The sequence below is a fragment of the Vanellus vanellus genome (genome assembly GCF_965231255.1).
Source record: "Vanellus vanellus genome assembly, chromosome: 1".
In the NCBI taxonomy this organism is placed as follows: domain Eukaryota; kingdom Metazoa; phylum Chordata; class Aves; order Charadriiformes; family Charadriidae; genus Vanellus; species Vanellus vanellus.
The window spans coordinates 206,808,051-206,835,183 of NC_138905.1; the positions used below are offsets into that span (position 1 = coordinate 206,808,051).

At 36.7% G+C, this 27,133-nt stretch overlaps 1 protein-coding gene across 1 annotated transcript in view; it reads right to left on the minus strand.

Moving 5' to 3' along the window:
• The window catches only part of DYNC2H1 (dynein cytoplasmic 2 heavy chain 1), a gene marked incomplete at its 5' end in the record, with an annotated part of 191,497 nt that overhangs the window by 113,873 nt on the left and 50,491 nt on the right, over nucleotides 1-27,133 (minus strand). Inside the window, 19 exons of the mRNA XM_082483473.1 lie at nucleotides 517-640; nucleotides 1,876-1,974; nucleotides 4,808-4,917; nucleotides 5,471-5,612; nucleotides 7,377-7,503; nucleotides 8,782-8,868; nucleotides 9,571-9,692; nucleotides 10,439-10,562; nucleotides 10,718-10,878; nucleotides 13,493-13,606; nucleotides 16,085-16,222; nucleotides 17,893-18,047; nucleotides 19,009-19,090; nucleotides 21,090-21,232; nucleotides 23,007-23,120; nucleotides 24,129-24,237; nucleotides 24,892-25,140; nucleotides 26,281-26,405; nucleotides 26,538-26,705. Of these exons, the coding sequence (XP_082339599.1) occupies nucleotides 517-640; nucleotides 1,876-1,974; nucleotides 4,808-4,917; nucleotides 5,471-5,612; nucleotides 7,377-7,503; nucleotides 8,782-8,868; nucleotides 9,571-9,692; nucleotides 10,439-10,562; nucleotides 10,718-10,878; nucleotides 13,493-13,606; nucleotides 16,085-16,222; nucleotides 17,893-18,047; nucleotides 19,009-19,090; nucleotides 21,090-21,232; nucleotides 23,007-23,120; nucleotides 24,129-24,237; nucleotides 24,892-25,140; nucleotides 26,281-26,405; nucleotides 26,538-26,705 (2,493 nt within the window). The remainder of the gene's footprint in view (nucleotides 1-516; nucleotides 641-1,875; nucleotides 1,975-4,807; nucleotides 4,918-5,470; nucleotides 5,613-7,376; nucleotides 7,504-8,781; nucleotides 8,869-9,570; nucleotides 9,693-10,438; nucleotides 10,563-10,717; nucleotides 10,879-13,492; nucleotides 13,607-16,084; nucleotides 16,223-17,892; nucleotides 18,048-19,008; nucleotides 19,091-21,089; nucleotides 21,233-23,006; nucleotides 23,121-24,128; nucleotides 24,238-24,891; nucleotides 25,141-26,280; nucleotides 26,406-26,537; nucleotides 26,706-27,133) is intronic.

Sequence of the window (27,133 nt, forward strand, 5' to 3'; positions counted from 1 at the left end):
TAGGGAGACTCCTTTTGCCAAATTCCACCATTTTGCTGATCTCCATGACCGCCCCCATTCCAAAGGCACCTCAGGAACAGACCTGTATGCCTTCTTTAGTTTCAGAGAAATGAAAGAGAAACAGCAACACCAACGTTCTAAAACTCTGATTTCTAACTGCACCACCAGTTGTGTAATTTCTGGTCTACTTAAGGCCCAAGTTCCTAAGTAAAACTATGTGGTTGAAATTATCACTAGAAATTAACTTAAAATTTAAATTGTAAGAATTGATAAAAACACTTTATCCCAATTCCAGTCAAAAAATCTTTAAATACTTTTCAATATTTTTCCACTTACTAAACAAGAACGTATCTCCAACGTATTTCATGCATTGAAACGTCAGCAGCAGGCTAATGTTAAAGAGCAAAAATATTACACAACACTCGTGTTTACAGAAAGATTGAGTTTTATGTGATATGTATAGATCTAACCTACAAAAGCTCTGAGCAAGCATTTGTAAACATCTTGGTCATTTACCTTGAGCAACAAGATCTTTTCTTAGCAACGGGTAAAGCACAGGCTCCACTCCGTCCATTTCCTGTATAATAAGTGTTTTCCCAAATCTCACTGCCAGCTCAAGAGCAGTTAGGAAGTTGGTGTCCTGGGCAAACAGAAATGAATTCTTTTGATTCACATTTTTTTTTTGAAATATTAACACTTCAGAATGAACAGGAAGGCATTGTATCCCGAGTCTAAATGTAAAAAAATCAGTAGTGTAGCTAAAAAAGGCTATTACAAGCATCATATGATATTTCAGGGTTTAGCCACAAGTACTTAATTTAAATAAGTTTGATCTATTCAGCTACTGACATACAGACAACCTATGCTCTCCAAGTGCCGCACCAGAGGAGGGCAGGTCTACCACAGGTCCTGTGTCACATCTGTCAGGCGCTCCTGGAAGTCCTGGCTAGTTAATGCATCTCAAATGTTACTAGGTTGCTATGTCTCAAAACTGAATCAAGACCTAAGGACAGGATTCACATTGATATTAAGATATCTAAACACAGTCATTTGCGTGTAGGTGTCCAAACAGGTTTTTGCACGTAGGTGTCTAAACACGCACACAGTATTTAAGATTCCACTACAGTCAATGCAAACAACAGAGCCGAAAAGGCAATCAAGCCAACCAGCTAGCAGGGAAAGCATTCAGTTACTCAAAGGTACGTATCTAATACCATCAGAGAGTATCTAAAAGGCCTGCACAGAGCTGACAGGGATATGTGGAAGACCTACATTCTGTTGAAGCAGCATTCTTGAGGCCAGGTGGGGTTCAATAAAGGACTTTTGAATGGCACTAGATGCCTGCCCACATGCATGCAACTGAGCCAAGCCTCACCACCCATGGAAACTGTGACATGTAGACAATTAATCTTAGGTATCTTAATCTCAAGCTGAAATCCAACCTACTATTTCCAATGTAGATAATACAACACAAAAATCATAGGGAAGAAGTGCATACATACTCCTGACATCCAGTGAACGGCAACCATGAATACAAAAGACCTCTCTGTTTATAAACGGCTTACTATCTTCCTCCCAGCAGGAAATACTGATATTCTTGGAGAGGGCAGCACAAAGAGGCAAACTTGTAGAAGTAATACCAGATGTTGATCCTCCAAATTTAAATACTCTGATCTCCTCCTCGAGTAAACAAATTTTCAGTACCACATGAGAATCATTGTAACCTAGAAGTCTGTGAGAAATTATATGCTTCAGGGAATATAACCCCATTTTTGGTGATTGCTATCATACCTCTTTTGAAAAGTGCTCTCTAAAGTCTGGAATAGAGCAAGCTCAAGCAGAACAGAATTGTAAGACCAAGAGTAAATACTGCACCTGTTGGTTAATAACCTCCAAACGTGATTCCTTCAAATGTGTCTTCAACCATTCAGTAGCCCGGAAAGAAGGGTCTATCAAAAATGGGCAAACTTTACTCTAGGGGAAAAAAAAATAATGTATATATATTTACTGAAATCTATTTTGTTTCAGAATAAAATTGAATGGAGTCTTTTTTTGTTTCCCCAAAGTAATAGTATAGTTGGTTTTAAATCTTTTTCATTAAACTGTTTAAAGAAACAATAACAGCTTAATACCAAAAAGACAACAAACAACACTAGAGGAATTTTATGTCTTTTATTTTGTTACTTCTTTTTAACAAAAAAAAAAAAAAAAAAGCCAAAACAAAAAAAAACCACAAGCACCCAAAACCAAAATTCTGAGGTGTCTGTCCTGCTGAAGTTAGGCCGTTCTTTACCTCTAAAAAACAGGAGTCTCTGTTCGATGAGCATAATCTACAGCTTTTGTTATTCACAACTGCTTTGAAACTTTGAGTAAGATGTATTATTTTTCTTTTTTTTTTTTTTTTCTGTAGTGGGCAAAAGTACAGTACTTCTGATTCTGGACCTCAATGCATTTTAGGGAGAATAATGAATACAAGTACTTTGCAAGCATAAAGATGGAAATAGCATTTTGGTGATACTGCCTAGTAACATGTATACTGACAAGACGGCAGTTTTTCATTTTAATAAAACCTTTATTAATGTGTGGCTCCCCTACCAGTACTGTGCAAAGCTTTACTATTTTATTATATGACACAAATATATGTTATGCTATACATATTGCTTTCTAAATGTTGAGACTTTAGCCACTGATATACTAATTACGTACGTGCTCAGAACTTACACAATGGTCACAACACAGAGTGACCACAGAGAAGGTAGTATTGGAGCAAGTAAAAAGAGATCTATTCACAGCTGTCATGGGCATGTAAGATTTCACAGAATCACAGAATGGTTGAGATTGGAAGGGACCTCTGGAGATCATCTGGTCCAAACCCCTGCTTGAGTAGTGCCAACTATAGCTGACGGCCCAGGACCGTGTCCAGACAGCTTTTGAGTATCTCCAGGGATGGAGACTGCGCCACCTCTCTGGGCAATCTGTGCCAGTCCACAGCCACCCTCACAGTAAAAAAGTGTGTCCTGATGTTCAGACAGAGCCTCCTGTGTTTCAGTTTGTGCCTATTGCCTCTGGTCCTGTCACTGGGTACCACTGAAAAGAGCCTGGCTTCCTCCTTTTTGCACTCTCCCTTCAAGTATTCATAGACATTGGTAAGATCCCCCTGAGCCTTCTCTTCTCCAGGCTGAACGGTCCCAGCTCTCCCAGCCTTTCCTCATAGGAAAGATGCTGCACTGCCTTAATCACCTTTGTGGCCTTTTACTGGACTCTCCCCAGTACATCCATGTCTCTCTTGTACTGAGGAGCATACAAACTGGCCTCACCAGTGCTGAGTAGAGGAGAAGGATCACCTCCCTTGACCTCCTGCCAATACTTTGCCTAAAGTAACCTAGGATACCATTAGCCTTCCTTTCAACAAGGGCCCATCAATGGCTCGTGTACACCCCGGTGTTCACCAGGACCCCCAGGTCCTTTTATTCCTGGCTGCTTTGCAGCCAGGTGGCCCTCAGCACATGTTGGTACATGGGGTTGTACCAACAGTAGCTTGACCCTCTGGTGTACCAGCCGCTCCTCTCATTTTTGTGTCATCAGCAAACTTGCTGAGGGTTTAAATACGTATTTTCACCAATTCTCTGGTTCAGTCTGATAGAACACTTTCAGAGTTTTGGGGTTTTTTTTTAGATTCCGAGTCCTACTATTCCAAACTGAGTAACTACACAGATCTCAAACTGAGAGACAGGGAAAGGAGGACAATATTCAAGCATCAAAAGGTGATGAGCACAAAAGCTTGAGAATGGTACTGTAGATTTCATTGGTAAAATACCATGTCCAATTGCAGTTTTAAAAGGATGGTGAAAGAAACTGTACACAAATAAAATTATTTGAGCTGAGGGAGGGCTAGAAAAAGCTCTTCGCGGACAGTGAGATTTTTAAGACCTAAATCTATTCAGCTAAGGAAAAAGATGAAAATAGGATTTGATTATAGGATATAAGTAGCTTTAAGGGTACAATATGGTTTTTATTGAAGAGCTTTTTTATCAAACTGAGAACAGAATCGATCTTATATCAAGATGATAAAGCAAGATAAATTTAAACTGGAGAAAAGGCTGTAACTGATTTGAATCATCAGTCATATGTGCCAAATGCAGATTCTCCTCCTGGCATTAAATCTTTACTTTCTAGCAGATCTAATAAATGACTGCCTTATGACTACAATATTATGTACATAATTGTGCGATTATATATGTATATTTATTATATATAACACTGAATCAGGATTAGGAGCATAGTATTATTCTTTTCTCAAGTATTATTAGCTACTGGCCTTAAGTGAACAGCATTTTGTATCCTATATCACAGAGCTAATCTGACGAAATCTGAGGGTTTAAAATCTAGATGTTTTGAAAGGTATCTGCATATAGCCTTTTCCTTTTTCTGAAAAAAAAAAAAAAAGTATTAGAAAAGATATGTCAAAATGAACATATATAGGACATAATCTTCCACTGATTGTATTGGTGTTAATGATTATTCACACTTTAAGCCTGAATAGACTGATACCAGGTTTTGTCTGTTCAACACATGGAAGAAAATTCTAAACGCAGAAAATATAAGCCTCTGTTTTCTTTAACTGTGTTTTTCCTTGTGCTACAGAATACCCATAGTTACATAAGTATTTGTTTCTCTGTGTGTGTTCTGTGGTGCTAATAAAACAACAGAAATGAAATCCAATATTCCAGAAAGATGCCATGTTACCGAAATTTGTAGAAATAGAAATACTTTCAAGACAAGACAAAAAAAAAAAAAAAAAAATTACCTGCAAGATGACAAGAGCATTTTCTATTGAAAGGTCATCTGAAGGTAAACCTTCACTTTTCCAAACTAACTCCTCACTTTCTGTACACAGGAACCGCCGTAAATCAAACTCTAATAAACAAAAAAGTGTAAGTTTGTGCTAGCATTTATAATCTGCATAATTTCTAAGCATTTACCACTCTATGTACAGTGGAGACTGTGTCTAACAGTGCAAGTCTGTAGATTTCTCTTAAATTTATTTTATTGCTTGAACTCATTACTATTAACTAGCTGATATTATAAAAAATATTTAATGGTGTTATTAACACAGACAAAAATGACTACTGAAAAAGCAGAAGCATTCAGAATGCACCAGCAAATTTACAACAGTTAAAGTGAAAACATTCATTCATGTAAATTTTTATTTTTAAGCAAGGACTGTGGAGCTAAATCTTAAGAATTTACAAGTATTTATAACCTTAATAATTAATAGAATAACTCTAAGAAATAGTCTGTCTGTATATACAACTATTTATTGTGTAAGAAACTGTTGGCACTTTTCATTTGGGAACACTAAGAGAATTGAGACTGTTCATTAGAAGTCACTGGCATTTCTCACATCCTCAATCAAGCTAAACTACTTACATACACACACAGAGACACAGACACACACACACAAAATTACTTTCAAGGCCTGCTGATTTGGTCCATTCATCCAAGCTGGCTTTCCTCTGATCCTCAGGAGCAGCAGAAAGATAGGTAATAAATGCAGCTGCTAACTGAGCTCTTTTAGGCAGCGTAGCCAGTTCATCTGTTATCTCTCTCACCTTAAAAAAAAAAAAAAAAAAAAAAAGAGTACAGAATGTATAGGTGTACTGCAAACAAAACTGATGATAATATTTCTGATCAAATACTAAAAAGCCAGAATTAAATTTGCCTGCCATTGAGAATACAGTTGAGACAGCCTCTCTTCTTGCATTTCAGGTGTCGATACCTAGGCTAATCCACAGCAGCACACACATGAAAGTACGGGAAAAGTTCAGTTTATCAGTTCAGCTCTGGGCTAGAGCATGGACAAATGTTTCCGAGAATTTAGCTATTAAAAATCTATTAATTTGATGAACAGTTCACCTTGTCACTTATAAGCAGCTGGGTAAATAGTATTATAGTAAGAAAAATAAGAAATATGTGACCCTAGTAACAGTCAGCTAGTGAGTGCCGCTTACAATACATACAAAGATACTAAATACTACATGTACCTAGTATACTTGAAAATGTGATTCATTGGACACTTACATGATAAAATACATTTATCATACATCTTCAAATAATTTATCTGCACACATCACCTCTGCTTTGAAATGTTCCAGTATTTTGGAGACAAATACAGTGTATCAAAATAATACATGACTGCCATAATTGGTTTGAAAGTGCTGTCACTTTTTTCCTTTAATCAAACTGATGTTTAAAAAAAGCTGATACACAAACAAAAAAAGCAATTTTTTATTACTTCTTCCTTACTTTAAAGGGAGATGAATACTGCTTTTTCACTGTCCTCAATATGGGATGAGTTCCTGACTAGTATATCCACCAGTCTTGTCTACAGCATACCATTAGTAGATAGTCTGAACTTTCTAAAGAGAGTGGTAATGTACCGCAGTGAAAAACTGTGAGGAATCACTTTTAGAAGCATTTAAACTGTGGGGTTCGAATATACCCAACTCTTACTATAGCAGATGGAATAGCTGTAAAGCTACTTTCAGAGGAAAACCTTCCATTTCTTTCCATTATGCTGGTCAACCTACAAGAAGGATTCATCTAACCCTAACTATGGTTCTTCAAAATGCAGGCATTTAGTCTAACTAATTGATTAAGCTTCTTTTGGTGTCAATGGAGAGACGGGTTCATGTCTCTCAGCAGGAAGATTTTTCCTATTTTAAGATATCCAAGAAAGCTTGGTATTGCTTTCTGGAGGTGATAGCTATCTTCAGCTTGTATATAGCTCGAAATTTTCCTGTTTCAGACTGAAGAAGGGCTTGTGTGTCCAAGGCTTGCCGGCTTCTCCCAAAGATATCATCTGAGCAAATAAGATAACACTCACTTTCCCTACTTTAGAAGCAGAAAGGTTTCAAACACATAAGTGAAGAAGTAAGACAACAATTTGGGTAGGTCTACATTTGCATTTCCAACATTGATGCCATAAAGGAAGTATGTTTTAAGACTGCGATTGTTTAATGCTTTCCCAAAATCTGTCCCTTTTGATTGTATCTCCACTTGGAGGGTCCAACTGCTGCCATCATATCAATCACATTATTATTGTGATTGAAAAACATGGAAGAATGTTGTATGTTCTATATTAAATACTGGGGTTTTTTACAGATTGTGCAGTTATGTGATACAGGTAAGGTAACTTGTACAGTGAAGTAAAAGGATGTTTCAGAAGGAAGAAAAGCTTTTCTTTCTAATGAGAAGTCAAGAAAATGTACACTTAGGAGTCATACAGCATGACAAGAACTCACATTCTCCACAGTGCAAAAGTTGTATTTTCAAATCATCAGCTGTAAGATGTATTTATGAAAACTTTCACTAACCTGGGTGCTCCATCTTTTGTGCTCCCTATCGAGTTGATTTATCAGTACCTCTGCAGCTTTCAATGTTTTCTGAGCTTTACTTAGTTCTGCTTCAAGTTTTGCAGCTTCTGTTGTTCTGCTCTGGAACCTGTAAAACAACTACTGTTTGTAATTGCTATCACCAACTACTAAACTTATGGAAAGTTATTTTCAAAGCAGTTCAATTGACTGAATTTGTCATGAATTCCTCCCTTATTGTTCAAGAAGAACACTACAACTCTTTCTTATTCCTTCTGCTTTTAATTGGCAGAGAAGCTTGTTAGACTTTTAACTAACAAAATGTAGACAGATGCAAAAGTGAGATTTAAAAATATATTTGCAATATAGACTATAATGTCTGAAAATCATTCCTTCTTCTACTTCAGATTGACTTGATTTGAGTGCTTTTGTTAATTTTTGTTCTGCGCCTAGTCAGGAAAATAGCAGGCTTGATGCCATACTACGCATTTGTATTTTTTTGGTAAATTTAATCTATGAAACCTTTAAAAGAGAATATTGCTAATTCACACAGATGACCCCAGTTCAATGCACAGTACTCTATTTTGTGTACTACTACAAAGTAAGAACGTGCCCCAAACAACAGGGAAGGTTTAGGTATTATTTTGTAATTTTTAATATCTAATTAGCTTAATTAATATTTACTTAACGCATTTAATAATTCACATTTTAAAAATAATACATAGTATATAGTATCTAGTTAATCTAAGACATTGTTACATAGCTGAATGACAAGAATTCGCCAATTTTTTTTTTTGCAGACTGCAAAACATGACTTTTAGTAATATGCAATATGTAATACTAACCACATAATAGAAACATTGAACTAAAAGGCTTGGATTAAACTGAATTTGGAGAAAATATAAAGGTTCACCACAGCAATTCTTACGCCACTGTGAGTCACGTACTTGAGATGCTAAGAAAAAAGGAGCTAGCTAGCTAGCTGTCAGAAAAGTAGGCCATCCTAGAAGAAATAGAACTGCCTTTTTTCAAGCTGTGATCAGTAAAAGTCTTGTATAGGAACATTTCCAAAGTCCTAAGGACACATTAAAGTCCCCTTAGATTTAAAAGGTAAGAGACATACTGCTTATGTTTGATGTCTACAATGCCTATACCGAAAGCTTCCAACACAGTCAGTAGTGAGAAGCAGATACTTTTAAGGAGCATTTAATCTGATCGATGAGATGAACTATATTCTTACAGTATTTATTTATCTCCAATGAGTATATAGATAGCCTAATTATCGCTACTTCTGATGTAAATAGCTTGCAGAGCCGGGAGTTACATTTGGTTAGATAAACTTCATTATTCATACCATAAAATCATCAACACTTTTATTTATTTCTTGAAATAAACAAACTCAACTTACTTATCTTTCAGCTCAGATACTTTTTGACCAACAGAGTTCAGAAGATCTTCTAACTTCTGTTTTCTGTCTTCAGTTTTCTTGAGATTACTAGAAAAATGGAACATTTATTTTAAGACTATGGATCCAAAGGAAAAAAAAAAAAGAGTAAATGTAACAGGGAAGTCATTTACATAGAGATGGTTCAGAAACAGTTCCTTCTTGTGATTTATATTAACAAAAATCTGTTTTCACATGTAAAAGTTTTTACTGCTTCTCATCACATAGCTTCAAAAATGGAAGCCAAGCACCCCATTCAAATGTATTCTTAAAGATTAGAACAAATTCTGCCAATACAGAATTTTAAGACCTGGCAAAACAATCAGTACAGATTCCCCAGGTTATGGACGGTCATAAGACTATATCATATCTTTTTGAGCCTAAGGGGAAACTGATTAGGCTTGGTACATGACTGAAAAAAAATGGAACTAAACATCTCATAAAATAGTATTGGTTTCACTGACAGAATACATTTTAAGCATATCTGTGATGTTCATTTCTCCCTGACACTTTTCAGCTGAGACAGGTAACTTGTGATTGGCTAAAAAATATCCAAGGCATAGCTTCCAGGAAAAAGAAAATATTGCACACTTACTTTTTCTCTGTCAGCATGAATGTTTTATTACCTATGGATGAGGTACAGCTTCTTATATCTTTTGTTTTTAATAAACTTCAATTCCTCCTTGGCAGCTTTAGTTTCACCCACCACCATTGGAATTAAGAACATTTATTTTGTAACAATGTCTAACTTACGCTTCCAAGACAGCCTGTTCTTTTTCTAAAGGTTGAATTCGTTCTAGGACATGTGAATACTGGACATTGGCATTCACCCAAGCTGCTAATGGAGCCGCTGCAGCACTGGCTCGTTTAGCATTCTGAAAAAAAATCAGTAACAGTTACAAGAAAGTCCTTGAAGTTTAAAGTAGATGACATAAATATAGAATAAATAACTGCAACAGATTTATGAGTTATCAACTTAAATATGCCAATTAGCCAGCTCCTCTACTGAACTAATCTTTTAAATTGTTACCAAGAGGTTATATTGTAGGCCATCAATCAGTGTAAAAAAATAATGGGTACCTTTAAAACTATGAAGCTTTGCTGAAGTTAAGATTTAAATTAATGCATAATTTATTTTCTCAGGGAACTAAAACTTTTCTTTTAAAACTAAGGAACTAATATTTAAGAATTCCTTTTTATAGCTACTGCCAAAGCAATTCTCAAATATCACCTATACGTTTAATCATCATTAGTCCCCCTTTTTTTAATTGTGTACTGTTAAACTCTTACTGCTACAAGGAGGCCCGAAAGATGCCAGTTACAATTCTTTGATCTGAGTTCTAATTTATACCACTGACAAAAGTCTCTGAGGACTTGACTCTGTAATGGCTTCTCACCCCACCAGCTCCTCAGTCACCAACAAAATTCTCGCTGATAGAGGCAGTACGCAACACAGTAATCTCTGCTACGCTTTTATCTCTTTATACTGACAAATTCTGTGAGCAGAATTCATCACTTTTTCTCTAATTTAAGTTCATTCTAAAAATTTTGTTGGTAAATCAATCGTGTCTTTTTTTTCTTTTTGTCTTTTTTCATTTTATGTAATGCAATCAGAAAATACCTTTGGATCAAAAGATGTTCTGTTTTTAGAAAGAAGTTCTTCAACACTCTCTCGTATTTCTCTTGGAATATTACGGGCATCAAAGGTTGCTATGTCCTCCCTCACACCTCTTTTGGCCAAGAAACTGTAAAAAGAATTAAATAACTAAGTAAAAAAGAAACAAATGTTAAAGAGGTTATTTCCCTTTGAAACCAAAGAACACGTTATTCCTGAATATAATAGAAAATATTTCATATTGTAAATTACTGTTTAAGTTTAAAGCTTAAATAAAATCCTCACCTCTTCATGCTCACCCATGATGTGTCAAAAATCCCCATCAACCGTAAAACTCCTTCTAGTATGTCTCTGATTATGTCAGGGGGCATCCGCAATGATCTGATCTCTGACAAAGACTCTGGCTTTATATTTCCAACTGCTAATTTAGCTTCGTTAACCAGTGGCTTAAAACAAAAACACATTTAAATAAAAAGGGATGAAGATACAAGAAACTGAACATTTGCCACTTCAGTTTTCATACAATTTCTTGTTCTTTTCACATATTTTATTACCTAACCAACTGCCACTGATGCATATTCAATGAGGTTCAACAAAACCAAGTGCAAGGTCCTGCACCTGGGGAGGAAGAATGCTAGGCACCAGTACAGGTTAGGGGCTGACCTGCTGGGAGATAGCTTGGAGGAGAAGGATCTGGGGGTTGTGGTAGACAGTAAATTATCCATGGCCCAGCAATGTGCCCTTGTCGCCAAAAAGGCCAATGGAATCCTGGGCTGCATAGGGAAGAGTGTGGCCAGTAGGTCGAGGGAGGTCATTCTCCCCCTCTACTCTGCACTGGTGAGGCCACAACTGGAATACTGTGTCCAGTTTTGGGCTCCCCAGTTCAAGAGGGACAGGGAACTGCTGGAGCGAGTCCAGCGAAGGGCAACTAAGATGATTAAGGGATTGGAGCATCTCCCTTATGAGGAAAGGCTGAGAGAGCTGGGACTCTTTAGCCTGGAGAAGAGAAGGCTGAGGGGAGACCTGATTATGGCATACAAGTATCTAAAGGGTGGGTTGAAGAAGGATGGAGCCAGGCTCTTTTCATTGGTTCCAAGTGACAGGACGAGGGGCAATGGGCACAAGTTAGAACACAGGAAGTTCCGTTCAAATACACGGAAACAGTTCTTTACGGTTCGGGTGACAGAGCACTGGAACAGGCTGCCCAGGGAGGTTGTGGAGTCCCCTTCCCTGGAGATTTTCAAGACCCGCCTGGATGCAGTCCTGAGTAATGTGCTCTAGGCAATCCTGCTTTAGCGGGGGAGTTGGACTAGATGATCTCTAGAGGTCCCTTCCAACTCTGATAATTCTGTGATTCTGTGATTCTGTGATATTCATGTGCACAAGTTATTAAAAAATGGCCATGTGTTTCACAGAATCTCCTAGACTAGAAAAGACCATGTAAGATGATCTCGTCCAACCATTAACCTAACACTGACAAGCCCACCACTAAACCTGAGCACCATATCTACACGACCCTTAAATACCTCCAGGGATGGGGACTCCACCACCGCCCTGGGTAACGTGTTCCAATGCCTGATGACCCTTTTGGTAGAGAAATTCTTCCTAATATCCAATCTAAACTTCCCTTGGCGCAACTTGAAGCCATTTCCTCTTGTTCTATCACCTGTTACTTGATAGAACAGGTCGACTCCCACCTCTCTGCAACCCCCTTTCAGGTAGCTGTAGAGAGCAATAAGGTCTCCCCCCAGCCTCCTTTTCTCCAGGCTGAACAACCCCAGTTCCCTCAGCTGCTCCTCACAAGAATTCTGCTCCAGACCCCTCACCAGCTCCGTTGCCCTTCTCTGGACACACTCCAGCACCTCAATGTCTTTCTTGTGGTGAGGAGCCCAAAACTGAACACAGTACTTAAGATGCGGCCTCACCAGTGCCAAGTACAGGGGTAACAGGTATTAAGTGATAATAAATATATTTCCATATAAAACAGCATATTATAAACCTGACATTCCCTAACTTTTCATTCAGCACTGCAATTCTTAAGCATTATATAGATATTAGTATCAATCATGTTTTTTGCTCTTTCATTGCTTAAAACTTGATTGTGATAGAGGTATGTTTTAATAATTATGCTAATTACTATTTACAGGCATGCCTGAGGATATCTTTGTAAAGATACATAGCAGTACAGGTCAAAAAAGCTTTCTTTTTTCAGTAGCAAAACAAATCCAGACAGCCTTCGTCCTTATCAATAAAGCAATAAAATGATAAGCAAACAGGTGAAAATTGAAGACTATCATTAAAGACTGTGCACACCTTGCACATCCTTCTTATTTATCAAAGACCATAGAAAGGGATTTACGCTAATCTTGTAGTTCTACGTCACTTTCAATACAAGGATATGATTCCTTGGCACCTATGATATTTAAAAGGTAAAAAATTAAGCTGCTGTACTTTTTCCTTATTCTTTAGTACAATTTTAAAATGGACGGGATGAAAAATAGAGACTAAAAGTAATGACTGACACACATACCCCCCCAAAAAAGTGATGCTTAAGGGCTGTAAGTTCTCTTGAACAAGCAGTTTGCTATACTGCTATTAGGATGTATCATTTTCAGAATTTAGTAACAGCTGGAAATTGTCTCTAATTAAACTATTTCCATTCAGCTGATAGTTCCAAGTCCTATAATATTACCAGCTTGACCACGGCAGAGTAATGTAGTTGGTCTATATAGGATATTAGTAATTGAAAAATATTCCATAAAATCTGCAGAACCCAGCTGTAGATAATGGCAGCATAGAAATAGCAACTGGAGGTAAGTTTTGGCCTGAAAATTCTTTCTGTAACTAAGAACTAATAGAACACAAATGCTAAAATGACAATCTAAATCTGGAAAATAGAATACTGTTTTCTAATATATGAAAGTTTTAATATCAAAATAGCTTATAGCAAAATTTAAGAATTGAAGGCATAAATTTTCCAGAACCATTTTGCATGGCACAACTTGAGCAAGTCAAATAAAATTAGACTGTAAAATATTACTTTTCTTTCTCAGCTCCTACCTGAACCTCCTTTAGTTCATCTTCAATTTTTCTTTTTCTTTCTTCTATTTCCGCAGCCTCTTCTGCTATCCGGTGTTTTATTTTTTCCATTTCTGTTTTTCGCTCACTAGCACTCTGTAAGAAAAAAAGAATACACTTGGTTTTCAAATTTAAACACATTTTATTCCTTTAGGTCTCATTTCTTTCAGTCTTGATTGTAATATAATTTGCACAATACCAATTACAATAAAATATCTGAGACTATTTTATACTAGACAGGTTGATTCAAAATATACATAAACCTTTGGCTTAAGCTTATATTTATGTAACTAAATTATATGGAATAAGCATCTTTTGCTTTTATTGTGTCTTCTTCCCTTGCTTTACCACAGACAAGATCTATACCTCTGTTTTTGTGGCTCATTATGACCTTTTTTCTCCTTGCCTCTGATTTTCCATTCCTTATCAAGATGTCAGTCCTCTAAAAGGATAGGAGTGACAGTCTCTGTAACTTTCTTACTTCATTTCAAAGTAGTATCTTCCTACCATTGTCTTTGTAGCTGCTCACATTTCTATTTCTTTCATGACACCATTAAAAGTCTTCTTTTCTATAATGTACATAAAAGCAGCAGTTGCATTGGAACTACAGCATATTAGCCTAAAAATACTAATACATTATTTACTTGTAAATTTGCACCCATCTGTCTATAAGGATAGCTGTCTTACATTCTACGCGTATATTGTAAGCTGCTTGGGTTTGCATCTTTTTTTTTTTTATTTCCCCTGGATTTGTAATGTGCCTACTGTACAGCAGACAGTAACTATTAGCCATCTCCAGGATGTACAGCAGACAGTAACTATTAGCCATCTCCAGGACTCCTTAGCATTTCAGTACAACAATAAATACCTAACACATGAAACAACAATAAAAAGGACCTTACATATCCTGAATGTTACAAAAAAAAAAAAAAAACCAAAAACAAACAACAAAACAGGGACTACCAATACCAGTTAAAAAACAAATAATTGAGGATAAATGCATAAAATAAAAGACTAATATTCTAGGCTCAGGTCACCTAAAAGATAGAAGACAATAAAGCCCAGACTTTATGTTTTTATATATTTTCCAGTAATACACATTATTATAACCAAGAATTGTGAGCTGAGTTAAACTTGTAGCAGAAGGCAACAGATGTACCTAAGCAGAGAAAACCTTGAGATTAATAATAATCTTTCTGAGTACTTAACCCAAGCTATAGAGCAGCATGTCACTGAAGATTACATTCAAATCCATAAAACATTAGCTACATAAAACTAGATTAGACATTTCATGCAAATGTATACGTACTGAATGATAGCTCTGAATAAGAAAACCTTAAAATTCAGTTGTAGGTCAAAAGCCTTGCTCTGAAAGAAGATTAAAAGAGTCTGCGTGTATTAGAGTCCTCTCTCTTACATAAACTAGAACATTTGAAGTGACATTAAAATGTTAGAGGGCACCTATACTTTATGCTAATCTAAATAATCGGAATTCTACTGTAATTTTTCTGCTGTCAGTGGGCCCATCATGTTTCATTGCTTTTGGCCTACTCTTTGCTTTTGTCCTACAACGTAATATGTGCTACCCACACAACCTGTAACTCTACTGGACAACAGCAGGCAGATTTAAAACAGAAATCAGGGAAACTGGCATAATAAATTCTTTGAGACCAGCACTGAACACACCAAGCCAATCATCATTATTCAAATTCATGTACAGCAGGCAGATAGAGCCTAAAAGTATTAAAAATTGCCAATGGAAGTAGATTTATAAAAATGGGAAGTTATGCACCTTTAAAGCACTGTGAACCAAATGGTTTGAAAAAGTGGGCATCTACTTTACTGCATACAGAGAACATCTTTGTCATTGAGTTTCTTTATTTAAGTTTGCTTTAGACTGATCCAAGCAAACCAGCTGACAAAGAAAACTGCAGCAATAGCAGATTCATTACAGCTTATCCTACATTTATGATTTCTGGAAGTATCAATGTAGAGATCCATTTTCCACACCATGATTTTACTTATCTGAGAAAACACTACTAAAGAAGACTACCGCCTCAATACACAGAAGGTCTACCTCTGGGCTGTAGAATAAAAACTCAAGGAGTGATGAACCTTCTTTGAGATGAACTTCAGAGGACTGGACCTCATGAAATGCATGCTTTTTAATAGTCTACAAATTTAATTCCTGGTATTTGTTACTTAAATAGAGCTACTTGTCAGTATTTTGTTTAAAGTTCCTATCTGTAATAAACATTATAAAATGGATCAGTTTTGATTTATGAAGTTCTAGGAAAGCTTTCAGACTAAAAACTATAGCAGTAAATACTACTCAGGTGCAAAACTTGCACTGATCTCTTCCTACTCAATCAGTTCAAATATGACTTATACAGTCCTCTGTCCTGCTGAAAGTTTATTCAAGCTTCAGGGCTTATCCATCCCCTTAGGCAAATTCTTGTAAAAGCATCAGGTTTTGTAGCCCTTGAAAAGGACACAAAGCAGAGGCAGTTATGGAGACCAAAACTAGAAAAGCACCTCTTTTTTTTTCACTTTTGATGTGATTGTATACAATACCTGCATAGATACTGTAATTTCTTGAAGGGCAGCATCAGCCTCATCCTGCTTGGTTTTGAGTAAAATGCTTTGTTCTCCAGCTTTTCTGTTCAGTTCATCTACCAGGGCTTTAGCTTCATTCAGCTTGGAAACACCTGCCTAGAAAGGTTTATAAGAAGCAGTTACTTAGCAATGAATTTTAAACGGATTTAAATGAAGGTTGGTTACAAATAGTATGCACAAACTAAGAGTGATGTAGACTAATATTCTTAATTTTCTAATTTTTTCCACATTTTCTCAATGTTATTTACATTTTCTTAGTATTATTCAACCCAAAAAAATGAGATTTGACACTTCTAGATGTGTTGCCATAAGATCTATTACTAGATCAAAAAGTTGAAACCAAAATTCTCAAAATAAGAAACTTTTACTGGAACAGCAACTAGTACATAAACTTTTTCTCATTAATTCAATAGCATTTCAATTAACTGATATTAACTCCATATCTCTCCTCTAAAAGAAAATCTACAAAAATTAAACAAATTGAAACGTTATCATACTTGTACATTCTCTAAAGAACAGAGATGTACATAAAACAAATCTTCAATTATGCTTAAGAATAACTATTTTCTTTATTCACACTTTATAAATTATTTTCTCTGTGGTAATCAGATAACAGAATTATTTCAAGACACACTTGAAAAAAAAAAATATTACCTGGAAGATGTTTTGATTTAGGATACACATTTCTAATTTTCATGTAAATGATTACTTTTATTTAAGAACTAAATGAGTGTTTGTCATGAACAAACCACAGCTACTTTCTAAATAAATAAAAAAGCAATTTCTATCATTACAAACATAAACCCTCTCAAATTCCTTACTATAATAATGGAAAAATATCGGCAGGCAGAATAAAACCAGTGTAGAATACAAGGCAAGGAAGTAATTTGGTGTTGACAGACGCTTTAAGAAGAAACAGAGCTTTGCAATCGTGGTTTCAGAATAGCAGCAAGGGTCACTGGGAAAAGGAGCTGAAAGGGAAGGGAGAAGGGTAAAGACAAAAGTCACATGTCCTAAAGGATCATAAGGATCTTTCCAGAACTATACTGGGGGAGAAGGAGGGAAGGAAACATGACTGCAAAGATAACAAATGGGTTTCAAAAATAAGCACGTTATGCATACAGAACAGGAGTAAAGCGACATCTGTGAGGTGAACTGCACTTGGTCTACAATTGTGTAAAAGTCTGATGTGTGGAAAAGGAATCCAAAATCAATTCCAAAACACAAACTACGAAAAAATCACAACAAAGGTAATCTTGGCCACAGGTACACAAGAGCGCCATAAGATACAGCTGTTGAACTAGAAGGACACAAGAAACACATAAAGCGGGAAGTCGCTGTAGAGACATAAAGAAAGGGATGGAACATGGAGCCACGTGAGGAAAATTTATACAAGCAGAGGCAGGACTTAAATTGATGGAAAGATGATGGGCTGTTTGCAACACGATTTCAGTACATATGGGTGAAAAAATTTAAAGTGCTTTCAAGTACTTTCTACTCGTCTAAGAAAACATACCCAGTCTGATACATTCTTGAGGATAAATATTAACAAAAACAAGAAACTGCTCTTCACTCTTTGAGGCATTTGAACAGAGATGTGCATCAAGATTCATAAAGTTCCTCTCCTGAAACCACAGCATGAGCACATACCAACACAGGACACCTCACACAACCATGTTAGCAGCCACAGCCCATTAATACACAAAACATTTCCAAATGTGAGAGTATTTTGAAATGGCATATGTTAAAATGTTTTAAATACATACCTGCAAGTGGTTCTGCCTTTTTATTAGCTCTCTTCTTTTACTGTTATTGATGGTACTGTATATATGAAGGAATTTCATATACCTGCCAGGTGTTGCTCCATACATTTTACATGCTTCATGGATTGCCAGAAATGACTTCAGAAAATCAGAATCACCTGTACAACGTAATTTGTTACACAGATTATAATACGCTTATTCTTATCTCACATTAAAATAACTAAGGAAGAACAACAGCATATGCTTTTTGAGACATGAATTAAGGGCATTCAAAATACCACAAAGAATATACTTTTTTCAAAGTACTCTCAAGGGAACAACATGTAATTACATTTGAAATACATGTTCCTCAGAAAGAAAGAAACTGAAATTGTTTCAAAGCTGTAAAATATTTCACTAATGTTTGGAAAAGCGGGCAAAATTAATTGCAGATTACTGAGGGCTAATTAGAAAAGAAACTTTATTTCCACAGAAATTGAATTTGAAAATACTCGGACTTTTTTCAAAAGGAAGCCCTTGCGGTTTTGTCTTCTCCCTTGTCTCTGATGACAGGTAGACTAAAAGATTTTTCTGAACATTCCAGGTCCTTCAGTTTGTTGAACAGTTTGTCAAAAAAAGTCCAAAGATACTGTAAAATTTTTATTCACTTGAAGTTTTATTATAAAAACAAGTAATTTTGAAAAAGGGGCATTACTTACAAGAAATTAAAGTTATTGGATATAAAGGAGTATTAAAGTAAAATAAGCAGGTCTAGGACAAGAACAATGAAAACATATAGACTGAAAAACTTTCAAACCATAAAAATTTGAGATTGTGAAATAACATCCACATAGAAGGATGACACAGAACAAAACAAAACAAGATGCAGCTTAATCAGTTTATAAAACTGAATGTAATGATTGCTTGTGATAGAAGAGACCGGGTGTGATCAGCCAGGATGTATGTTCCAGACTAATGTTCCCTTGCGCAAAATGTCTGCCATGTGAACAATACCGAAGTGTATGAATACGCTGGGAAAAACATACTCAAAATATCTATGCTATTATCCGCGTCCAACACACGACTCATTACTTGTTTAATAACAAGTAATAATAACTAGTGGGTCCACCTAAATATTACCTGAATGTTTTTTCTTAAGTTCCTTATGTGCTTTTCCAGTCTTTTCTTGTTCATCTGAATCATACAGAAGCATTTCAGGTATCTAAAAAAATGAACGTGAACTTTCGTATGAAAATTGCAAACAACAAAAATTTGAGTTAACATAAAAAACCAAATCTTCACTCCATTTTCTCATTTGAAAAGACTGAATATAACAGCTTTATTAAGAATAAGGTATTTACAGAATATTTGTAGCACTAAACAGATTAATTCTGCCTTTCCCTGTCACTGACAACTTCCTGTTCTCTCAAGCAGAGGAGCTTTTCCTGGCTGTAAGAAAGCAATTAACTCCCCAAGGACTCTTACAATAACACAAATGACAAAGTTGTAAAAAGATATACAACTCAACAGGAAATAAGACAGTCTTAAGTACAACTGTTGTAGATACACCACCAGAATTAAACAACGCCCAAGTCTAGTCTGAAGTCTTTTTCGTCATCTAAGAGTGGGCTTACCTTCATGTGTTATCAACTACACAATGTACAAGGGTAAAAGAAAAAGAAAGTATATTCACAGATTCTGGCATATGACTAAATGATAAGACCCTACTTTAAAAAAAAAAATCCTATTGAAGCGAAACTGAGGCATAATGGCAGGTGGGGAAGCCCCAGTAACCCAGGCAGAAATGGACACTCTGCGCCACCTGCTCCCACGGCTCTCCCAGGACAGCAGCCAACCCCACAGTCCAGGTGTGAAACCCATCACGATAAGTCAACGGGAGAGGCCAGATCACCTTACGCACTAGACTGAGGGGATCCTGCATAGGAGTCTTGGGACACATTATGGAATGCAGTGGAAGAGCATTTCAGATTGCACAAGACTTACCAGGGGTTAGTAAAACACCCGCAGGAGTTGGCTGCCAGAGGGACTAGAAGGTCCAGGCCAACTGCCTGAGAGAGACTGTGGAGTCTGGGAGTCAAATGAGACCCAGCTGCATGTGGCTGTGTGTGTGTACATGTGCGTGTATTTGCCTGCACAGGACACAGCGGGGAGATCCTAGATCCAAGGTCAGCTACCAGATGGACCGGGTGTCTGAGCCCAGTTTCTGGAAGGATCCACTGTGTGCACATGTGTGTGCACGCACAGTGAGGCAGTCTGCACCTGCAGCTGAAGCCTCCGCAACTTGTACACCCAGCTGCCCACAATTGGGGATCCAGAGGCAATTACTGGCGGGTCTGGGTGTCTGTGCCCAGCTAGTAGGGGGATCCACATTCTGCACATGTACGTATTTCCCACTAACGGACCTTCACTGCGATCACTCAGAGAGGGGAACAGGATGATGCCAACGGTGCTGTTTGTGTTTGTGCTGAAGGTTTCTGTTTGTGTTGTTCTGTGTGGCTAAACACACATACATATGTTCTGTATATATGTGTTTGTGTATGTGCCTACTGGGAATACATGATCAGCTTCACCACTGGTTCAAGTTGGGGCCACGAAGCTGTGGCAGCCTACCAGGATAGTGGATCTGGATTTGACAATCTCTTAACATACAGGAATAAGATATATCTTTCTCAAACCTACCCTGTGAACATCCTGAAATAAGCAGATTTTGATCCTCAAAAGAACACACTGACTCCATTCCATCAAGCAAAACACTTAACAAAAATTCAGGAATAACACAAGGTTTACAGTGCAATCTTAGATCTATAGCAGCTCATATACACATACAAACCTATTTTTAAAATAGCTGTCAAGCATACTAGTAACAGCAGATATCAGTACAGTTGGCTTTACCATTTTGCTTGCAGTTTATTCATATTTTGTTCTTAAATGCTGGGTTTGCTCAGAGTCATAGTAGTCAGCATTCTGTTCAAGTCAGCCCACACAGACAACAAAAAGGTTACTGGTAAAATAGCAACGCTAATATTACTTAACTGTTCGGCAGAATTTTCTGTCTTTCTAGGACTGCACAAATGGATTAAATAAGTACAATGACAATTATTCGATCACAACTTTAAATATTTGATCTTATTCATTAAAGCTCAGTTATTTTTGGAGATATTAATTTAAACAAGTCACAGTTTTTAATTAATGCAATTTACCTTTTTCATACTGTTTTCTGACCAGGTTTCCATCCACAAAACCTGACATTTCTTATGAAGTGCTGGATTACTTTCACAGTTTATTGTGAAATTTAAATTGGTAGAATCCATGATCAAGACAACATGCAGATTTTGTCGGATCCCTAAGAAAATGCAACATATTAAACATTTAGTAGATAACAATCTAACTACACAATAGTAGATTTATTGCAAATAAAACATAATTTACTGTCAAATACTTATCACAACTTAATTTCAGAAAAAAGATACTATTATACCACATCACATTAGGGAAGGAATGTTTATAAACAGAACTTAAACAAATTAATTTGATATCGTAGATACTCATTATGTATATTATATTGTATTTTTTTAATTTAGAAGAGCTGACAGTATTTAATTCATAGAATAGCTTGAGTTGGAAGGGACCTTTAAAAGATCACGTAGTGCAACCTAGACATCTTCAACTAGATCAGGTTGCTCAGAGCCCCGTCCAACCTCACCTTGAATGTTTCCAGGGATGGGGCATCTACCACCTTTCTGGACAACCTTGGCCAGTGTTTCACCACCCTCAGCATAAAAAATGTCTTCCTTCTATCTAGTCTAAATCTACCTTCTTTCAGTTTAAACACATTTCCCCTTTTCCTATTGCAACAGGCCCTGCTAAAAAGTCTAGCCCCATCTTTACTGTAGGCCCCTTTAGGTACTGAAAGGCTGTAATAAGGTCTCCCTGGAGCCTTCTCTTCTCCAGGCTGAACAACCCCAACTCTCTCAGCCTCTCCTCATAGGAGAGGGCTCCAGCCCTCACCTTTGTGGCCCTCCTCTGGACCTGCTCCAATAGGTCCATGTGTTTCCTGTGCTGAGGGCTTCAGAGCTGGACACAGCACTCTAGGTCAGGTCTCACCAGAGCAGAGTGGAGAGGCAGCATCACATCCCTCAACCATGCTTCTGTTGATGCAGCCCAGGATACGGTTGGCTTTCTGGGCTGCAAGCATGCATTGCGAGGACCCATCCCCAGACGTGTTCCAGGCCAGGCTGGATGGGACTTTGAACAACCTGGTCTAGTGGAAGGTGTCCCTGCCCAAGGCAGGGGGATTGGAACTACACAATCTTTAAGGTCCCTTCCAACCTAAACCATTCTATGATTCTGCAATTGCTGGCTCACGTCCAGCTTTTTATCCACCAGTACACACAAGTCCTTCTTGGCAGGGCTGCTCTCAATCCCTCCATCCCCCACCCTGTACTGACACTGGGGGTTGCCCCGACCCAGGTGCAGGACCACACACTTGGCCTTGTTGAACCTCAGGAGGTTCACATGGGCCCACTTTTCAAGCCTGTCCAGGTCTCTCTGGATGGCATCCCATCCCTCAGGCGTGTCAACCGCACCACTCAGCTTAGTGTCATCTGCAAACTTGCTGAGGGTGCACTCAATCCCACTGTCTATGTCATTGATGAAGATATTAAACAGTACTGGTCCCAATATGGACTCCTGAGGGACAACACTTGTCACAGTGATGCCACTAGTTCTCGTTCCAATCAACATAGACCAATCTCTCAGAATCCAAAGTGATTTGCAGGTATAATTGACAAACAGGAGAAAACTGTGTTACTAGATATACAGGAAACAAACCAGCAAACAATGGGAACAAAAGTTTTCTTCCTCCTAATTACTTTCAACAGCAGATTTCATAACAGCTGGATACAAAATTTCAGATAGAAGAATGACTTTTAAGCTGCAGGTTCTGTGCCCTCAAATATCACCGTGTAATGTGATATTTGTTCCTGACTGGTTTTTAATAACTTACTGAAAGTTAAAAATGCACACAAAACAAGGACCATGTTAGAAATTAATTGTCCATTATTATACCACTTTTGTAACTTTGAAATAAACTATAACTTATGATTCTGTTCACATACGGTATGTGAAGTAGTTGAAAATTGGTCCTGTAAATCCATCTTGTGAAGCTTGATCCTTCAGAGGAGAGAGCAGTGGTTCTAATTCTTCTATTTTATATAGCCCAGGAACTTCTCCTATTTCAAGAATGAATTTAAAATGTCATATCAAATACACTGGAATTCTTCAAATTCCTTTAAAGAATTCCTTTGAATCCTCTGTATAGAGTATTTGAATATGGTGGTATTCACCTCCACACATTCAGGAGTATCATCCCTTGTACTTCACCATTCTTTTCATGGTATCATGAAAACAGCAAAACAAATTATAGTAATTCCATTTAATTTAAACAGTCTACTTTGTTTATATTGACAAAATCTACTTCAAAAACTGATTCAAATCTACCCAAAGACAGTGATCCAATACTACATACAAAACAAATCAAACTAGACTCTGTCATACACCAGAAAACAGAAACATGAAAGAGAGTAGTTATCTAGGTCCTCAGACATAGAGTTTTAACGCTGGATGATGAGAATCTGACACTGTAAGGAGATTTGTGCCTGGGAGACAGCAAAATCTGGTGCTCTTAGCAATCAGCCCTTAAACTACTGCAAACCCAAAAAACATTTAGTAAGTTAGACTCAGTCCTTCAATGATCTTTCTGATCGAGGAACAAAACTAGATAACAAAATAAAGTAACATTTTTTATTTGTTATTATTATTTATCATCTTATTACTTTCAGAAAAGTGGGCTTTGCTGATGTTCATTTAAGTAAAAGACTCAGTCTATACAATTTAATAAAACACCGAGACACCTCTCAATTTTGAATTTTATTAGAAAAGGGAAGCTGCAGAGTAGAATAAATTATTATTTTGTTACACTACTACACTCCTTTGAAATAAGTTACTTAACTTTCAACTTTGAGGAATTGAAAGCACCCGTACTGTAGGGCAGGTTAAAGGATACCTAAATGAACTTAAAGTCAGTTTCTCATGCACAAGCATTCCAGCTACAACAGTGCAGAAAGCCAACTAGCACTTCTGGTACGGACATCAAGTTAGAAAGCATCATCTAATTCTCTCTCATTGAGCTAATTATGTCTGGTAAAACTAGTACCATAATATTTTTGGACTTGTCTCACCTGAAGACAGTAAACTGTTGATCATCTCAAGGAATGTGGAATGCACAAACTGATAGTCTTCGAGCAGCAATACCACCTGCTGTGCTTCAATGCCTGCAAGCTCCATCACCTAGAAGCAGGGAAGACATTTAAATCTTGGTATATGGAATATATGTATTGTTCCTAAGAGAATGATAATGTTTCCTTGCTTATATGTTACATAGATATTTTCTCTAGTGTAGAGTCTACACTATTATATATCTACAAAAGATTACTAGGTGATTCAGTTGTATGAGACATCAAATATACAGAACTTTCTACCTAGATGTACAGCTTGGTAATGAAAAAGTGAGTAAAACAGCCTCTTCCATAGAGTATATTTATGTTCCAGATGTGACTCAATTATAGAGCTGTATTGCTTTTTTGTATGGGCTTAGACCTAGAATTTTCTTTAACGTTGCTGAAGGTACTGGGAAATTCATGATTTAAGGTTTACATTTGTTTTTAAACACTTTCATCAATCACTAAAATTTTACTTGATTCAGCTACTATCCTATTAACTGGCCGACCACAGTAGAGAGAAAATAAAAATATAAAGTATACATATCTAGATACTGCGAACTTCTAAAAATGTACTTGTTTTATTTAGACTGTTGACATTTTGCTTTTCTTAAAATATCTCTTCACACAACATTTTTGTGTCCTTCAAAATTCCCATATTCTTTTTTTTTTTTTAAAATACACACCTACAGCAATATAAAGTGGAAGACACTGAGTGACTTACATATTTAAGATCATTTTTGAACTGCTTCAGCTCATAGCCTCTGGAAATTTTGGGCGTAATCAGAACAGCTCCATGCATGTGACTAACTAAAGAGGTAACTGTTCGACGACCTACACCACTCCGTCCTGCCAAAAGAAGTGATCCTCCAGGAAAACTTAGTACTCTGTCCACTTTAGACATATAACTGAGGACTTCTTGGAACAGTAAAATCTCTATCTCTTTTTTGTCTCGCCCATAATGAATAATACCCTATTAAAAAAAAAAAAAAAAGAAATGTGTTCACTAATAATAAATAAAAGCAGTAAGATATGAAAGCATCCAACATTTAAAAGTTTAGAAAAGAAGGGCTTGAAAGCTTAGGAGAACACGCTGGTATTCATTACAAATAAATAATTTATGTGACATAATTTAGATACCTCGCATGCCCTTTACCAGTAATAAACAGATCACATTACCCCCAGCACCAGGATACCCTAGAATTCTTTGATATATTGAAATAAAAATCTAGCACTGAATTAATTAAAATTAAATAATGGACCAGAACAAAGTCTGAGCTGTGTCTCTGACTACAGATCAGTTAACGCATAATTTAGAAGAGTGTTTTAGGCAGCTAATTGCTGCCTAATTGCAGATTATGGAATTTCCTAGTGAAACATATAATAACAGATCCTATGATTAATTTCTGCCTTTGTTATACTTAATAAAACCTTATCTTTGAAGCCCATTGTAATTGTGTAGTCATAAAAATGAACAAACTCTCTGACTACTGAGGCCATTGAACTTTATCATTTCCTGTATAGTCTATAGGTCACAAGTTGGCAATTAAGGAGAGGGAGTAGATTCCCATCTACAAGATCAGTCCATCAAACACTGCTAGTAAGGGGAGATGATCTCAAAGTTCTCATCCTGAAAATGTCAGCCTAGCAGAGTTAACATGTTTGCATTTCCTCATCAAGCTCATTTTTTGTATTTTCCTGTATACCAGCATACCAAATCTCCAAACAAACAATTTGTATTTCTTCAAATAAAAATTACATTAGCAAGTTACAAATTTAGAAGGTAAACAATTAATAAAACCCTTTGGTACTCAAATAATACACAAACATATATGCACACCAATGTTTCTCATAACGTTCATCAAACTGTTGTAAATCTCCAACCAATGCAACTGATGCCCTTTCATTAAAATAACCTTGCTACACGATACTTCCTGCTGCCTGCCACATAGCATCACAAACCTTTCCTCACTTGACCAAATGCAAATGACGATTCCTTGAACAAGCAGCAGACCCCACCCTAAACCTAGTGCTCACATGTTACTTCCTGAAAAATATATCTAGAACAATTGCTGTGAATCCTTGATGTGCATGTTCTTTAATCTTGTCTCACTTTTTGAATAATATCTTTCAGGTCTGTTGAGTTTAGTCTGCCAAGTGGCCTTCCATGTGGTGGTAGTGCCTGTCCTGGTGTGATGAATGCCTCTTGACAAGCTCCCCAAGTTACATAGAAGGTATCTGTGAAAATACAAGGAAACATGTGAAAGTTTAGGTGCTCAGCTCATATGCTATCTGACTTGATCAGACTGATTTGATTAGGCAGTTCCTAAACAAATATTTCAAGTTTGTAGTATGCCTCTATTGGTTTACCTGACATATTGTCCAGAACATCTGAGCCCCAATCACCTTGAAACACTTTCATCAAAACATTATCAAATGCATGAAGTTCTTTTATGCCAACAATTTTGTCACGGAACAAACGACATGCTTCATAAGCAACAATTTCCAATACATAGTCTGCAGTTTGTATTGATGATCCTACAAAATTTAAGGAGAAATTTAGCTTTACATATTTAAAATAAATTTTACATTTCTCAAATTTTCCATTTCAAAATATGAGATTGAAAATCAGTAAGTGAAATTACATACCAGCAGAAGAGCATCAGTAAGGAAGAAATAAGAGAAAAAGTAAATATTAAGAAGTGCTTTTTAATAATATCTTTATGGATCATTACAAGATAAAATGAAACATTCTATTCTATTAAAACAAGTTCTTCAGTTTAGTGCCAGCATTCTAATGAAAATGGAGATGTTGCACACAAAGTAAAAATTAAAAGACAAAATTCCAGGCAATGAAAACACAAAAATCCAGGAGACTGCTTTAAAGGGGAAGAGAAAGACTGATAAGAAATACTAAAACAACAATAAATACCCCAAACAATCTGTATTCTAAAACGCCACTAGAG